General features: G+C 40.3%; 1 protein-coding gene across 2 annotated transcripts in view; it reads right to left on the bottom strand.

The window, feature by feature from the left end:
• The window catches only part of Ehbp1 (EH domain binding protein 1), a 244,935-nt gene that overhangs the window by 70,542 nt on the left and 155,605 nt on the right, over positions 1-18,788 (bottom strand). For both annotated transcript variants that reach the window (XM_055628756.1, XM_055628757.1), the window contains 3 exons: positions 18,520-18,568; positions 13,562-14,452; positions 8,175-8,318 (listed from right to left, as the gene is read on the bottom strand). In XM_055628756.1, the coding sequence (XP_055484731.1) occupies positions 8,175-8,318; positions 13,562-14,452; positions 18,520-18,568 (1,084 nt within the window). The remainder of the gene's footprint in view (positions 1-8,174; positions 8,319-13,561; positions 14,453-18,519; positions 18,569-18,788) is intronic.

Below are 18,788 nucleotides of genomic sequence, written 5' to 3'. Positions count from 1 at the left end.
AGTGCTGGGTTTTGTGTGACTCCAGAGATATGCTTGCAAACGAACAGTATGTTTTCTAAGAAGTGTAGTAACTATTGTTGGAATAGCAGACTTCAAAGCAACTTATATTTAGACAGCGTAGACAGGCATTATTTAAATCACAAAGAACAAACATCATGGCCTTATATACGTATTTACGCTGAACACAGGAGCACAGCAGCGTCCCTCCCCCAAATACAACTGCAGAAAGATTAGACATCACTTAAGGTAGCTTACTGTCTGAAATGGATTATGCACAGTTGATCTTTTGATGATTGTGATGAAGTAAAATACGAAAGATATTTTCATCTTGGTGCACTAGGCATATGCTAGTTCAAATGAACAATAAAAATCTCTAAATAAGACAACATACTCCATGTATTTTGAAGGTTTTAGATTTCTTTTTATAGTAACTGAAAACTCATGACCTTAATCATTGAAATTACAAATCAGTGTTAACCTATTTCTCCCTAGTAACAGAAATAATAACATGTACAATTAAGAAAAAAATATTTTAGTATGAGTTTAATTTTAAAACTTTGAACAATAGAGGCTATTGAGTATAATACTCATATTTATATAGCCACAAAGGAAAACTTTAAAAAAGTTACTCAAGTTTTTGTCAAAATGATTTAAAAATTTTGTATCCATCATTTCATCTTATTTTATGTCTATGGCTGTTCTGCCTTGATCTAGACACCGCATGCATGCCTGGTGCCTACAGAGTTCAGAGACAATGTTGGATCCTCTGGAGCTGAACTTGCAGATGGAATCAAACCTGGGTCTCAGCAAGAGCAACACTTTGACCACTGAGCCACTGCTCCAGCTAGTTTTACCAAAATGATATTACATGATATTTTTTACCATGTGGATGATAATTCCCTCTTTTATTATCTGCAAACATTTAGTGAGCTTATTTAAATCTAACATATACAATCATTAGCGTGACAGACAAGGTCCATTTACATTAATTATTTTCCAACAAACATCAAAAGTCCAAGATTTATAACCCACCCCTCATGACAACGAAATGCATTTTAAAGGTATAAGCTGGAGCTGGGGAGACGCTTGTGCTTAGAGCGCCTACTGCTCTTGCAGAAGATAGGAGTTTGGTTTTTAGCATCCACATGGTGATCCACAACCACTTTAACTCTGAAGGATCAGATGCCCTCTTCTGTCCTCCACAGACAACTGCACATCCATGTGATTACACACACACACACACACACACACACACACACACACACACACACACAATTAAAAATAAAATGAGTCTTTAACATACAAAATAGCTTGCATTCTTCTTTTTCTTTTTCATACTAAACCATTCGGGTTCATTTCTAAGTCGAGTAAAACAGAGTAACTATTACCTGTATTTTTAAAAATCAGTGTTGTTTTCAGTAAATCTTAAAGGACTGATCAAACTAAAATCTTTTCCCATATATAGTTTTCTTTAGAAGACTCAAACATTCCTGCAGACATTTGAAGATAAATACTGCAAACCTTCTAGGGCTTATTACTAACCTGTGGGTAGGTTCTCCCACCTGCTAAGGAAAGAACCAGCTCCTACTTGAAGTGTATATAATGGGTGTTCCACTGTACTAAGATAATAAATATAGCGGGAAAAAAAAACTTCATGTGTGCTTTATAATAGTACGAGAATTCATTTCTGTTATTTGTCTAAATCTTTTTGTAAGATTTTTTAAATGAGTGTTTTGCCTGACTGCATGTATAAGCAGCATGCGTGTGCCTAGTGCCTGTGGAGTTTGTGTTATCTGGATTCCCTGAAACTGGAGTTACAGATGGTTGTGGGCCATGCTGCTGGGAACTGAACCAAGGACCACTGTAAAGTAAAACGTGCTCCTCAAGCCCTGAGCCATCTCCCCAGCCCTGCTTTGTGCTTTTAAGGAAGCTTCCACTGCAGTTGTGCCCTTCCTAAGGGAAGAGACTTAGAAGGTAATAAGTACCAAGTTTTGGCTTAGGCAATGGCAGGCTTGGAAAAACCTGAGTAACATGAAAACCTATTGTTGTGAGCCGTCTTTCAGTGAAAATAACTTAAACAGTCTGCACACATGGAATCAACCAGGTAGGACGGCCACGCTGCTTTCAGTGACTTAGAAACTGTCCCCTAGACTTGAAGCTCACAGCTCAAGTGGTCATGAGAATGCTCAGTAGAATGCTGGGGTCAGGGCACACTTGGCAGCTGTGTTAGGTCCCCAAACTGGGGGAATAGATGAACTCCTGAGTAACACAGCAATGTCAAGTACCTCAGACCCATGGGAATGGCAAGGCCTTCCTTTGGTCTAAGTACAAATACTAGGAAGGTACTAGTATTACTAAGCCCAGTATGTAGAGAAACTATCAAGGACAGCTTCCTCCTCCAGGATGAATGCGGCCTGAAGCTGCTCCCTGCAGGTAAGCCCTTTCTTCCTGAGGCCAGCTAGCTCCGCACCTCCTCTCTACTCAGTGACCGACATGCACTGGTTTCCAGGCTGCTGGCATAGCTTCCTTTAAGAGTGTTGAAGGGCACAGCCTACTCAATCTCAGCTTTTCTGTACGTGTGTCTGTCTTTTCTTTGTTTCCCCTTGTCCCAGTCAGATCAAGGCAAAGCCATGCAGGTAATGGCTCAGATGTAAGCATCTGTATAACAAGATAGGCATCCTAGCACTGGGTTCAAGAATAGCCAGAGAAATCTCGATAGTAACTGACTTGCCTAATAATAACCCATTCTGCTTTAACAACCTTCACAGGAAGAACTATTTGCCCTCTTTATAAACTTTACTTCATAAAAATTTTTACTTATAGCCAATATTTCATGGTCAGTTTGTTATCAGTCAGCAAACTAAACCCCTTCATTTACTTATTGAACATTCAGTAAACATTTGAATACTAGGTACTCGGAGTCCTCGTGCTTCAAATGGCGCAGAGCTGAACAGAGGCGACTGGTGCGTTTCTAGTGAATGCACTAGGAAACAGTAGAGAGAGCCAGAAAAGAGGATCAGCTTCAGGAACAGAACAGCAAACGCTTCACACAGGAACACACGGGTGTGGCAATCTAGATACTCAACCAACTCCCAACCCCACTGAAAACAGAGAGACTGAAGGTGAGGCCGGGAAGAGAAGGGACAGGGCATGTAGGGGTTGTTGTGACAGTGTGCAGAGCTGAGAGTTTATTTTCTAAAGCTAAGTGGTGCTAGCTAAGGATTCCAAGGCTTCGTGCTCTCTTCATATTTTACAATTCTGAATATCCTAAGAAGTAGAACTTCGCCCCCTTCAACCCTTTTCTAACTTGCCAGTGATAAAGCTTTACTCAGCCTAGAACTACAAAGCCGAGAAAAAGTAGTTCACATGGGCTGAGTAAATAGATATTATCCCATGGACTTATGCACTCTAATGTGAATTATGGCTTTATTCATTTTTCTTCGTAGTCACCAAAAGATTCCCAGCTGTATAGGAACAAAGTACAGAGGGAAATAAATTGAGTCCTCAAGCAATGGCCTTCCTAAGCCATAAATAAGTTCTACAAAGCTCTTCCGTAACTGTTCCCCTAACACCAACTGGGTCTCCCTATGTAGATCTGGCTGTCTACAACTTGTTCTGTAGACCAGGCCAGCCTTGAACTCACAGAGATCCACCTACTTCTGCCTCCTGGGCTCTGGAGTTAAAGGTGTGCCTACTACACCAGGCCTTCAGTAAACTCTTAAAGACCCTAAGCACAGTATCCATTTCCTCCAAGGCTCAAGGCCATTGTTAGATACCAACCTCACCCATTCATTCATTCATTCATTCACTCACTCACTCACTCACTCACTCACTCACTTCTCAGTTCCTGTCTGAACACTGAGTAGCAGGTGTATGTGTCCCAGCCCAGTGCTCTGGCTTTTAGTACCTACCACACATTATAAAGAGGGTAAGACAGACAGCAATGTCTTAACAAATGAGACTTCTACAAATTAGAGCATAGTCAAAGTAAAAGCAGCAAAAATCATTTCACCGAAAGGAAACTCCACACATTTCTAGGTGGGGTAGGTTAGACCTACTTTTGTTCAACAGAAGTCTTTTGCTCTCTCCAGAAGAGTTCCTGACAGTAAAAGGGCGGTGGCGGCTATTAGTCATGATTCCCTTGTCCCTCTTACATGTCACCTAATAATTTCAACCTAAAGCAAGTTTTTCTCAAACTTTCATGAGTGGAAAAACAGAATTAGAGGTAGAAGTTATTTCCTGTCTTAATATCGCTTTGCTTTTATATTCAGTTACTCAGAGATGAAACTGGGCAGTTTCACTCCTTATTTCATCATCCAAGTGTTTTCCGACAACATTCCTTTTGTGTCGGAGCTGCTCAGACACAACAGAGAATGACCAAATTAAAAAACTACTTTGCCACTGAAAATGTATCAACTTTGTATCAAGTTTCATATAAACGGAATGGCCAGGTCTAACCTCTCATATGTGTCAAACTGGACACACCCAAGTTTTTTACATTCTTTATCTTATATTACTATATTATTATATTACTATCAGAACACTAGCAATAATCCTGAACTATAATATAACTCTCCAATTCAGCAAACTGCCATTGATACAGGGTTGGACACCTGAAAAACCCGAATACTGGTGAAATCCACAGGAAGACAGTGTTTTCAACTGAACTTTTAACTGAGAAAAGTAAATATTGCAACAGTGACTTCTATGCCACAAGCCTGAGAAAGGGACCTTATTCTCCCCACTGAACAGTGGGGTCCATGTCTTTTCCCCTCCCACCTGAGTCAGGTTTTGGGACTACTCAGGCTAATGCTGTAAAGTAAGTGATCTTGAGATGGACTCGTAAGACACAGTAAGGGAAATAAGCAATAGAATATAAGAAACATGCAGAACAGAAGGTAATGTCTAAATCAAGAAATAAAAATCAAAGAACAAAACAACAACAACAACAACAAAAAACAAACTTAATTTGAATAAAAATCTGAAAACTTTAGCAGGTACCTTACTTGTCCAAAGAAAACAAATAAAAAGATCAGTGTCAGTAACCATCAGGGAAACTCAAATAAAAAAACATACAGAGCTATCACCTCACACCTGTTAGCAGAGCTGTTCTTTAAAACAAAAGCTTGAGCCCAGAGTGGCAACAGGCCTGGGTCTCAGTATTCAGACTGAGGCACGAAGAGGAAGAGCTCAAGGATAGTCTGGAGAACATACAAGACCATATTTGAATAAAACTCCAAACCAGAACAACAGATAATGAAAACTGGTAAGAAAATGAAGAAACTGGTACCTTTGAAAACTGCAAAATAAAATGGTGCCGTTGTTACGAGAAGTAGTGTACATGCTTCTTAAAACCTAAGAACAGAACTACCCCATACAATCCAAAAATCCCACTTAGTGTTTAGCCAAAAGAACTGACATTGGGCTGGGTGTGGTAGTGCATGCCTTTAATCTCAGTACTCACAGCACGGGCAGGAGGACAGATTGGTCCACATAGTGAGTTTGGTGCCTGTCAGGGACCTAGTAATATCTCAGGCCAGTAAGAAGCGCCAGTCACAAATACTATGTAATCCCACTTATGCGCAGTACTTACATTTATCATATCAAAGGGTAGATACATTTTCAAGTATCTACTTACAAATTTAAAATTATATACTTAAAAATTAATAGGGTAGGTAAGCATTCCTATTACACCAAAATAAACTGAAACTAGATATTCCTTTATAGCCTTCAGAATGTCTTACTTTTCTGCTTTTACTTACATTTGCTATATGTCTCTTTGGACTTAACTCTGTACACGTTACTTTTGGAGCTACTATTTCTAAACTTTTGATTTTTCACATAGGAACGCAACTGAATATTAAAACACTAAATTTAATGAGTTCTGATTTACACTTGGTGATATGCAGCCATTTTCAGCTTAATAAGTGTTAACATATACTGACAAGGGAGAGCTTGACACGATCGCTGCCCATCCCCCGTCACTAAGCGAACCCCTCCAGGTAAGCCGACAGGTCGGCACGTTGTTCCAGAAGTGCATGCAGGGGACAGGTGAACACCGTGTCTCAGCATATCTGTTATTTATGTATGCTACTGTGGCTCGCAATAGCTTGAGACTTGGTATCACCAGGTGGTACATGCTGAATAGCCCACATCTTAGGATGGGACACGCTGTAGGTTTTGAAGCATTTGCAATTTTGGATTTTCATATTAGGGTTGCTCAAACCACATTCTATCTTATGAACAGGTCAAACTGTTTATGCATTCTTTATTGATGCACATATAAGTCTGTCCAGTTTCTATATATTTTTAAAAGATTAATTTATTTATTTTATGAGGGCTCTATCTGCACGTACACCTGCATGCCAGAAGAGGGCATCAGATCACATTATAGATGGTTGTGAGCCACTATGTGGCTGCTGGGAATTGAACTCAGGACCTCTGGGAGAGCGGCCAGTGAGTACTAACTGCTAGCCACGTCTCCAGGCCAGTTTCTGGGTATTACAGTGGAAGGACTATGAAGCCGTCACTGCGGTGCATGCCCGTCGTCAGAGGGCAGAGGCAGATGGGCAGCTAATTTAAAAGCAAGTATTCTGAATTTAAAATCAACTCACACTATATTTTAATTTACTTGTTTTCTAAAGTTATATTTGGATAATTAGAAATAGATTGTATATTTTTAGTACTTGAGAGACTATAAAACACTTTTCCCACAAATATAAAAATCAATAAAAAACATTTTCTTGTTGAAGTTTCTGTGGTTCTTCACTGGGATGGCTCCTTCAGCATCCAGACTTAGCTCCACCTCAGTCTCTAGGGCCTCAAGCCTCCCTCCTCATCCCTGCGCCACCATGCGGCTTCTCTCATGTGGTGACTACCTTATCATCTCTCTTCCCACTGGAAAAGAAATTTCATGTGAGAAACAGACTTGCTTCAGATATACAACAAATGTGTCTGGCAAGTAACAGAAGCTATACACTGATGACGGCTAGGCATTGAAAGAGCTAATGTAAAGTCTACATGTTTTTCCTTAGGACAGTCTTCAAAATTAGTGGTTTCCTTTATTTCTTCTTATTTTTTTGCTGTTTTATCGAAAGAGTATTGTTCTGTGGGCAAAGCTGGCCTGGAACTTACTAGGTAACCCAGGCCGGCAAACTCATAGCAAGCATCTTACCTCAGCCTGGGCACCGAGGTTATAAGCATGAGGCACTACACCCCCTCAGACTAGTATTTTTCGAACTTTTGTGATCACCATGTATAGTTAAAAATAGTACATTTTACTGTCCAATAGGCACACAGACCAATGAGACTGAAAAAAAAGTTTCACATGTACACATAAACCTGTCAAGTATAATAAATTTTGGCATATTCTATTCTATTTCGTTTTGTTAAAAATGATGGCTTGTTAAACTTATTTTCTATCCCCTTATTTCATAAAGACCTAAACTTTAGAAACAACACCCTAGGCTGGAGATCAATAACGTGGCATCTCCAAAGACTTAAAATACACTGTGACTCTGTGCGTGAGCTTGGTTTTAAGCAGAGCCCTGTGGCCTCCAATGAAGAGAAGCTCTGTGTCTCCTGTTGCATGCTCAGTATTGTTTGTGCTGCACCACACAAAATGAAGCGTGGAGAAGGCGTGGCTTACTGTAAGAATGGAGGTTGCGACAAGGGACGCATGGCCTTGGGAAACGACTAAGGTTCGGGCTCGAATCCCTGATTACCATCTACTGACCATGAGACCTTGCAAAAGTCCGAATCCCACCAGCTTCAGTCTTGTTATCAGGGAAGTAATGAGATTATTTTCATGGAGTTATGTACAATACACACTGCTGATACTCCATAAAATGGTTATTATTATATAACTAATGTTTCCAACAAAATTCTATGCAGAAATATAATCTTAAATAGTCATAATATATAAACGAACAAACCAGATATTTATCGTATGTAATTTCTACTTCAGAGCTGTACTTTCCCTCAGAGCTAACAGCATTGCTTTGCAGTAATAACAGTGTAGTTGGTCCCGTTTAATGGATCCATCAGTTGAAAAAGTGACCAAGCACCCCCAATTTGCAGCCTATGGAAAGCAACTGACCAAACTGTTCCCCTTTACCCATCAAAGCTATGATTACTATGAACAATCCGTGGCTTCCGCAACCCGTGCTCCTCACATCACTTAGCTGCCTGCTGCAGGGCGGAGGGGCTGCGCTGCCGCTCTGCTTGCTCCCCGCCTTGGAAGCTGCATCTCTTCTTGCTTGCTCAAGCAGAACTCTCGCTCTTTCTTTCAGCTCCTCTTGTCTGGATAACATTCGGTGCTTAAAAGCAAAGGTATAGAATTACAAGTCAAATCATACAAACACAGTTAAAGGTTACGTAACCTATAAAAATAAAGTCAAGTGCATAGCCTCCTCAACAGGAGTACTTATAGAAAATATTAATGTTGAGAAGAAACTATAGAATGAATATAGAAAGGCTGACAAAATGAAACATAAGGTTATTTTCTAATACTGGAAGAAATGTCAATATACGTTTTAAAATTCAGAATTTTTGTTATTATCAGTAATTATCGTGTGTGTGTGTGTGTGTGTGTGTGTGTGTGTGTGTGTGAGTGTGTGTGTGTGTGTAGGTGTGCATATGCCATAGTGCATGTGTGGATGTGAGAGGGCAACTTTGGGAAGTTGTTTTTCTCCTTCCATTGTGAGTTCTGGGATGAAAACTCAGGTCACGAGGCTTGCGTGGCAAGTGCTTGTACACAGTCGGCAACCCTCCTTAGATTTTATTTGAACTTAGTCTCATAAGGTGAGTGTCAATATGAGACTATATATTGTCTTCTCATAAGCACAGTATAATCGACCAAACAAAGATATAATACAAGGTCCAGTTCTATTTTTATGGTCTACTACAACTGACAGCTATGCATCTTTACTTACGTATCTTTATAATGTTGTAATATGTCTGCAACATTCTTTTAAACTTTAGGAAATATTTCCAAACAATCCCAAGCGGTTATTTATTTATTTAGTCAAAGGCCCAAGCTTGTTTTGAACTCTTTATGTAGCTAATCCAGGTTAGCCTTCGGCCCTCAATCACCTTGCCTCCGTCACCAGAGTTTTGGGATTCCGGGCATGTGGCACCACACCTGACTAATGCTAAAACATTCTGTAAAAACAACCCGCAAAACTGTTCTCCACTGACTGTTCTCTTTATAATCAAACAATCTTATCAGAACTGAAAACTATTATGGACTAATTAGGAACTTTACAGTGCGTTTTGGAGAACAACAAGTATTGGCCACAAATGGAAGCCAGTTCTTAAGAACAGTGGTATCCATCAAGAGCAAAATATCCACACTAGTTTACGAAGTTTAGATTCAGACAGACCTAAGTTCCACTTCTTAATTATAGGCAAGCTGCTCAGTTTCCCTAAGTCCGTCTACTTGTGGGTGCAGTGGGCAAGAGTGGACCAGCTCATACAAGCACAGGGTAAGAGAGTTAGGTAATGAGCGCCGGCACATGGTGAGCACAAGATTAAGTATTACTATATTCGAAGTCCTTCAGCTTCCCCATCTTAGAAATAAAGCGACTGAGCCGCCTCCAGCGCCCACTGGTCTGAATTCTGCAGCACTCAACTTCAAGCTGCTGCATAGACACTGCTTCCAATTCAGAATGTACTTCATATTTATTATAGGGATTTTAGAAACTAAATGCAAGTAAAAACAGCAACAGCTCGGTAGCCATGGCACCCAGGCGTCATTCCGTACAGCCATATCCACCTTTCTGTACTGTGCTTGCACGCCACACCCAGCCTCACCAGACTTCTTTCACTTAAATATCTGAGCACCTGAAAATATCTTCTGATGACGATATGCCTTTCTCTTGAAAGCATGATTCCTACAGGGTGCCACACATTCTCTTCCATAGATGGATAATATTTTATTTTCCTGGATATATAGGGTGTTGGCAAGTTTTTCACTATCACAAATGCTTTTATAAACATTTTTATAGATTAACTGTTGATACATTATTTTCTTAGGTAAAATTTCTGAGAGTAACATATTATTAGATTTCGATGGCACAATAGGATTGAACTCAGAACCACTGAGCTATGAACTAGCCATATTTAACTTTATTTTGAGACAGAGTCTTGATAAATTACTCAGGCCGGTTCAAAGTTGTGATGCTCCTGACGAAGCTTCCAGAGAACCTGTGACTGACAGACACATGCCACATTATCTAGCTTTTCCCCCCATCAAAGCCAGTTCAACTAATTCTCCTGTCTCTGCTTCTGAGCCTGGCCAACATGTGGGGGGGGGGGGAGGGGCACGCACACACAGGCCAGAGATAAAGCTGTGTGTCCCCTGACGACCGTCCACCTTATTTTTACGGACAGGAACCACCAGCAGCGTGGCGAGGCTGGGGCCTCTGAGTCCCAGGAACCTACCTTCCCCTTTCAGGTACCACGATGACAGATGCACACTTTCGCACTCAGCTTTTTATGTGGGTGTTGGGGACCCAGACTCAAGAGTTCATGCTTTCTGCTCAGCCCCAACACAAACATTTCTAAGGTAACTCGATACACACTGCTAAAAACGCCCTGCAGCCGACCGACTGCTGTACATTTGAGCTCGGGGGTGTTTTTCAGGGCTATTGTGATCAAAACCAGAGGCATGTGAACATGAAGAAGAGCACGGATATCAGAGCTAGAAGCTGGGTTTTCAACTTAGACTTTAAAGTTTATCATATAACTGCAAGTAACTTCTTAAGCCCTGCTGTCCCACACATCAAACAGGCTCCGACCCCACATGTGCTATAGCAGTGAAGGAAGACAGCTCAGCTACATAATTATCCTATGTACTAGAGACCGAAGTGGTGTGTCTCTAATTCCAGAATCATCTGTAGCTCCTGTGAGCTAATGCTCAGAAGATTCACGCTATTTTTATTAAGTACTGAAAAAGAACAATCACTAACAAATTCTGGTATAACATCCTTTTCCCAAAGATTTCACAGACATTAAATACAAAAAGAAATGTATCTGAAATTCATAACTTAATATCTGAAAGAGAAGCAGATATCTGTATGTGTGAGACACTCTTTTTGTCAACACAGTGTCAAACGAACCATTACAGTTATCCTAAGCAAAACCCCTTCCTTACTTCAATCCTTTTATCATGATCTTGTGTAGCACAGGCTGGCCTGGAACTCATGGGCATCACCACCTTTCTCTACGGGGACGGGATCACAGGCATGAACTACCACAGCTGACTCGACTCCAAGCAGACGTTTAGGCCACAAAGCATGGCCGAAGAACAAGCACACGCGATGCTGTAATCAGTGGGTGGTTTTACCACCTGCGCAGCGCACGTGTGGGTGGGTCACAGCAGAAATGAATCTTTGAGTTAAATGGATTCCTAGATGTTAGTTTATGTAACCTCTATGGGAAATAAAACTGACAGTTTAAAATGCCAGCTAATATATCACGCTGTTAATTACTGGAGGAAAATTCAAAATGAGAATTCAGGTTACTAGATTGATTCTAATTTTAATGCTTAATCAGTTTGTATCTTTAAATATATTTGCCTCGATATATGGTTTATAAGAAAAATCTGTGTTGGATAGAACTAAGGTTCATTAAATTCTGTAGTTGTCATCCAGCAGATATTTCTTGGGTAGCTACTGTGTATAAACCCTGTTGCTATCACAAAAACTTTCAGAGAGATTTACTTAGAACCTTTACAACTTCTATTTGGGAGAACAGAAGCTTATTTTGAAAGCTACAATTCTGTTTTCTAATTGTAAAATTTACCTCAGACAATTGTGCGAATTAATGGCTTTCACTGTGACATTTCCACTCAGGCATGCATAAACTGTGCTTGGATCAATTCTGCCTTCTCTTCTGTTGTACGTCTTTGAGTCTGACATTTCCATTCTTTTAGCACACCTCTGCAAACTCATCACCGATGGCATGCACAGTGAACGACCCAGTCGCGGCTCGGACGTGGCCGCCTGCCTGAGGTGGTGCTGCAGACGGTGTGGCTGCGGTGCTTCGGTGTCCCAGACGGCACTGCCCTCCCTCACAGTTAGTTTCCAGGCCCCTGTGGCGTTCACGCGGCCGCTTGGGCCAGTTGTACAAAAGAGCACAGCACGTCTCACACGCACACCCGCCCATGCACTCAACATGCGGACTTTAAAGGTTAATGGAGGACAAGGACGCTGCACAGTGTAAGTCACAGCACTTTCTCCAGTCCCTTTGAGTTGTGCTTGGCTAAAATAGATGTGGATGCTGTGGATATGAAACTAAGAGCAGTAAGTTGGGGCGGGGGAACACAACTCCAGATTATTTTCCAAATTTTCACACTGACATTCTCTAGTAAAATAAAATAAAAAAATAATTTTCATCAATTAGTATTGCTGACTTAGAAGACAATCAGAGCTGGACAGACTAAAATTCTTAAGTTCTCAATATTTTGGACTCAGCAACTCTTTACATGCTTAACAACTCGTAAGAATTGCAAAGAAATATACCCACGGATAGTAGCCATTTTGGGAAAATTGAAAATTTGAAATTTCAAAATGTATGTTTTCATTTAGAAAGAGCAAACACATTAAATCATAACATTTTAATTAAAACCCCTGCTTTAAAAAAACAAACACAAACTAATAAGGACTGGCATTTTCCATTTCATTAACAGAAAAGCATCTAAGGACCAGTGAGATGGCTCAGCGGACAACATCACTTGCTTCTAAGCCTGACAACCTGAATTGGATCCCTGAACTCCCCAGCGGACATAACCAACTCCTGAAGTTGTCTGTGTGTGCGTGTGTGTATGTGTGTGTGTGTGTGTATGACCTACAATAATAAATACTTGAACAGAGCAGCAGGATTTCCGGACACTTACATCCAATCTGCTGGAATATAGGAATAATACAGCCTTTAGAAAACACCGTTATTTATTTGTGAGAGAATAAAAGTGATAAAGATAAGTGATGTCCTAGAATGAAAATGATTTAACTTTGGGTGTTTTTTGAAGAGCTTCAGTGCCCCCCCTCCCCCGTTGTTTTCATTTGTCCAATACTCGGGACTGGTCCTAGGGCCTCAAGCATACTGGGCACCCCTCCTGCTCTGAGCTACATCCCAGGCACTCAAATAATATGATGAGAACCACTTCAGAACTGCCATGCTTTAGCAGACTCCGTGAATCTGCAGAGGTCAGAAGAGGTGGTGGACTCCCTGGAGCGAAGTTACAGGGAGCTGCGAGCCCCGACACTGTGCTGGGAACTAACCTTAGGTCCTCTTGGGGAGCGGAATGTGCTCTTAGCTGATGAACCCCTTCCCCACCCCCAGTAACAGCACTGGGATTTGAAAAGCTGACGCTCCTGATCCTTCAACCTTACATATTATGGTGCCAACTTTAAACATACAGCAGTGTGGTCTTTATAATTTCCTATAAATGAGACCTTGCTGGTCATGTCTGACATCTTAATGTGCGCTATCAACAAAAAAGAATAAACAGACAGAATAGCTACTTATTAACTATATTCTGTCATTCCGACTCACTTACCTGAACTGTTTTGGTGGAGTTATCTGCATGATTTAGAGTGTTTCTGTCCGCATCTGGATCCGACTCTGTCTGCCTCAGAGAAGCACATATTTTTTTCCCAAAGTCTGTATCTCTATTGTATGAATATCCAAGAGTAGAAGGAGGGGACAAACTTGGCTTTTTGATAGCTGATTCACCATCCAATCTGCATTCTACGGATCTGGAATTCTCCATTTTCTCTTCTTCCAAGTCACTATTGGTATTTACAGTCTGAAGCTTTTGCTCATAAGATGAGGGTGGAGACACATCCTTCTTTTGACCGCTGACATGTAAGTCACTTAATTCTAAGTTCTCAGCTTTTAGTAGCCTCTTCTTGCCTAACAAAACCAGCTCTTGGGCTGAACTGGTACTAGAACTTAGCCCAGGGTCATCAGACCCTGAAGTCCTTCCTGAGCTCTGCTGGGACTTTTGAGGCTCCGTGTCACTTTTAGTCCTGCGGCAGTAAGGGGAGGCTGTGCTTGGACTCAGGCGAGCATGTGGAGTCTGGTGTTCACTTTCTGACTCTTTCACTCCGCTCTCAGTAACAAACACGGAGTCCTCCCGCGACAGGAGGTTCACGGCCCCACCGGCAGGCTGCTGTGCTTCAGGCTCCCGCTTTAGGTCGCTGAGCTCGGCATAGAATTTTTCTTGATCCACAGAACTGTTTGTATCTGTTTCGTAATTTCCAACTTTATACGTGCTCTTGCTGCTGTTTTCCTCTATCTGAACCACATTCAGTTCTTGACCGCTAAAATGTGCCCTTATTTGATAGAGATAAGTCATAACCGTCAGCTTGTCAGGGATTGCTAATAAAACCATATCAGAAGGTTCCAGTAAACGGGAAATTCCAATGCTGGCAAATCCATCATAAGCCTTCAAAGAGAAGAAGGGACAAACAAATGATACACTGAAAAGCTCAAACATCTATTTTAAAGAGAGCAAAATTTTAAAGCTTTTTGTTATTGTAGGGTGCATAAAATTACTGACACTATACTGCAGGAAAATAATAAAATTTCAAGAAAAAATGAGCAAAAAGGAGAAAAGAGAAAAATCTTACTAAATAACATTCATCTATAAGCAAAAATGTGAGTTCAACAAAAATCTTAGAATAAACTTTTAAGATAAGCACGGAGGGATGAAGAAATGTTAGACTACCGCATGGCCAGCTTTTATCATCCCTGTGTGCCCTTCACGCATGCCATTACAGTGAAGAGCACTGCTAGGCAAGTCCAGAGGACTATTACATTATTTGCTATAAAATACAAATAAATGTTATTTACTCCTAGAGCATAGAAACATTCTTAAATGCACACTTATGCTTGCTTTCATAATGAGGATAGTGACTATTTTTACTTCATCTGTTCTGGAGAGGATGAAATGTTTTGAATACCGCAACATACCTGAGCCTGTGAGGCCGCATTGTATTAGTTTGTTAGCCTTTAAATGGCTGTGGCACATCAGGTTTTTCTAGTTTTGAAGAACCAAGGGTGTTTCTCAATTTACAATTAATTATTACTATCCTGAACTAACCCTTGAAACAGCATTGTGTTGCTAGGAAGCACTCAAAGTCTCGCTGAAGGGTTAGGTAGCCGGTCAGAAAGGAAGGACTCTGCAGAAACATTACTGTGTTTAGACATTAAAAATCCCTTATTCTTGACAACCTGCACTTAGAAGCACAAATTTCATGTTTTTCTTAAAAGAAATGTTAGGAAATTATTTAATCAAAGTATTTTTGTACTTTTATATTAAATTCCTGCCTTTGAATTTAATCTGTATTCTTTCTGTATCTTTAAGAAATGTTAAGAAAGAAAATGAAAAATAAATTGTGCTGTTAAGACCTATTCAATTTTCACAAAATAATGCTTTATAATATGGGTACTTCAAAATATCTGCTACAGAAGTGGCTCAGTTGGTGTGCATGTATAGACTTGTTTGTTCTTTTACATGTTTTAGGAAAATTAAAGTAATTTTCTCCCTTGTGTGCCCTGACTACTTGACTGACAGACATCAATAGCAGACCATCAGGAAAAGCACCACAGGCAGTATTCTAAACATTTCCTAATTATCTAAAAGCTGACATATTGGTTAAGATCAGATGCCACAGGTAAATACCTTTTGTACTGAGTTCTTTTTACAGACCTGAAAAATTATTAGCTTCCCTGTGAGGAAACTCCTGCTGGTGTTTTGCTTCACGCAGTAATTCATTTTATGCATAAAACAAACCTGGTTTCTTATATGTGAGGTAAAAATTTTGTCAAAGAATTTCCTACAGGTTAACGTCTGCCATGGTCACTCACGTGATGTGATGGAGGAAGAGAGGGTTTGTTTGTTTAAAGAATGACCCAGTTGGTGTGTTTGTCTGTTCATTTAGTGTGCGCGCGCACGAGGGCACCGTGCAGGGGCATGGAGCACAAGGCTGCAGTGGTGTGCACAGTCTGAGGATAACTTGTGGAGGTTCATTCTCTTTCCACCATGTGAGTCTTGAGGACAGAACTCAGGTTGTCAAGGGCTTGGCAGCAGGCACCTTTTCCCGCTGAGTCATCTCATTAGCCAAGGATTTTTTTCAAAGAACATTGTCTTATTTTAAGGTGTAAAGTTAGTTAAGGAAGCGTCACTGACAATTACAGTACAAACAAAAGTGAAACTTTAGATGAAGAATTTTTTCCCTCAGATGTCGACAGCACAAAGAACCTTGTAAAACAGGAAATAACCTGCAGGTAGCAACTAAAATTCTCAATATAGACATCATGTAAAGACGTTCTACCACTATGCATGTTGGCATGTACTGAAGAGTGTCTGAAAAGAACCAGGGTTAAGAACCTTGTAGAACTCAGGGCTATCTGCCACGGAAGAGCTAGCTGGCGTCTGGGGACCCAGCCGGGATCTAGTCACGCTGAACACGTTACTTAGCTGCAGCCCCAGTCTCAAGAAAGCGTGGAAATGGAACATTCTTCCCTGTGCAGTAGCATGCAAACCCGTATGTAAGTCAAAGCTACTCCAGCCTTAAGGAGATTCTCTGCGTGTATTTAAAAATACATGCAGTTAGGCAAAATCAATAATGTTTCCATTTCAAAAATCAGAACAGCAAAGGAAAGCTCCACTCAAAAAGTAACCATCATTTAATTGACAGGGTATTGCTATGCTGCTCAGGCTATTCTTGAACTCACAAGCTTAAGAGTTTTCCTGCCTTATAAGTACGTGGCACAACTGACTGGCAATTAGCAGTTCATTTTATAATGCTTATATCTGCACTTAAATTAGTTTGGCACTTTATTCAATTGCAGGGAAATGAAAATAAAGAAATGCCACCTCTATGGATATAGTATAAATAGTGAGGGAAAAGGCGTTTTACTTTAATAAATACACGCCTCCTAAAATGATGTAAGAGGTAATTCATGAGAATGACTTACTTGTTGAATGCCTCCCAGAAAGTGTGGGGATTGAGCCCAGACCTTCAAGTTTTCTTTTCCATAGCTAAGCCCTAGCCCCCACAAGGTAATCGCTATGAAGAAGGAGCATTAATTTTCAAAGACTACCTACCCCTTTGGGATGGCGTACAAAGCAATGAGACTGTTAAGTGTATAACTCGACTATCCACATCAAGCAAAAACAACTGCTTCAATTTAAGTTCTTGTTAATTAAACCTCTACCAAGATGCTAAGATTTTAAAAAAAATGATAGTTCCATCTAATTTAAAAATTTAAAGTACATTAAAATTTTTTGTCTCAACCAGAGATTAACCACCTTGTTTTCTGAGCTTCTTTGTCATTGTATTCCCTTCTGAGAATAAAATTTTATAGCTCTAAAGCACACAAAAGAAAAAAGAGTAAGTTATACTAAAAGTACAACTATTAAAATATAAAACTGAATTTGTAAAGAGTAAACACATTTTAAAGAACATATTAACGAATATATGTATGAATATAGGCACATATGTGCACACACACACAATCTCATGTGGCCCATGCTGACCAAGGACCTTGAACTAATCCTGCTTCCAGCTGCCAAGTGCTGGGATAGTAAGAGTGAGCCACCATGTCCAGTCAGTAATTCGTGATCTGAAGGAGTTCTAAAATGTCATTTGTAGAGATCTGCAGCAACTGGGGTAAGAGATGAAGATTCACAACTGAAGAATTACGACACAATATATTACACAAAATGTTCTCCTCCAACTGTCTTACAAGGACTTGCTGAATTCTATCTACACACGCACTTACAGATAAAATCTACAGGTTAAAAATGCCTACTCTAAGACAACGAGAACATTGCTTTTTCAGTTGAGAAATTCAATTCAGCACAAGCACTCACATATACCATGAGCAGAGTTTGATATTGTTTGCCCATTGAAAATCACATATATCATATGGCACACACGATAAACACATTTATCAGACTTAGCCGCAGTCAGCTGGCCCACAAAACTCTAGCAAATCCTCCCTATGCAGCTGCCCTGAAGGCTGATGGGATCAAAATCCTCACATGCCAGTTAGAAAGTTCTGATCAAGTATATACATGAATATATATGTTTACTAGAATGGGAAAAAGAAACATTGTTTATCCTTGCTTTGCATTTACAAGCCGATGCATTCTATTTGTTTGCCTCTTAGATCCATGCTTTTCTCTCCTAAAATATTGTTCTAAAATTATGGAATAGTTGTGAAAGCTCTGGGTATATTCTCCAAAAGCTCAGTGCTGTACTAGAGCAGTGCTCAGCAGTTAAGGATAAGCACGCACATGCCCTGATGCCTGCCTCGCATTTACGACCCTTGAAGTCAGCGGCAAGCCAGAGTAAACTACGCATCCTACTTAAACTGCAGGGCGCAGGCCACCTCGGCCAGCTGCGGGTACGACCTCACCCCACACCATCTCTTTTCTCGAGTTAGTAAAAATCCTGCAGTGAAGCCAGAAGTGAAACTCTGTCCGCCCCTGGCACTTCTTACCTTTTTGTTGTTTTCTTTAATATCTTGAGGATTCAGAGACTTGTAGTCACTGAAAGGAAAAAATAAAATAAAAAAGGCACAATGGGTATAAAAATATTTGATAAAAATAAATTTTTGTAAAACAAACTGAATCTAAAATCTGATATTTAATAATACCAAGTGGTAACTGACTAGCAAGCTCACAGAAGTTCAATCAACAAGGCTAATAGTACGGAAAATTAAGGAAGCAACAGACAAACAGTGAGTACATGTTTCACTGCCTGAAGCTT

Source organism: Psammomys obesus, unplaced genomic scaffold (assembly GCF_907164565.1).
Source record: "Psammomys obesus unplaced genomic scaffold, mPsaObe1.curated_primary_1811, whole genome shotgun sequence".
Taxonomy (NCBI): domain Eukaryota; kingdom Metazoa; phylum Chordata; class Mammalia; order Rodentia; family Muridae; genus Psammomys; species Psammomys obesus.
This window is presented reverse-complemented; position numbering and strand designations above follow the sequence as displayed.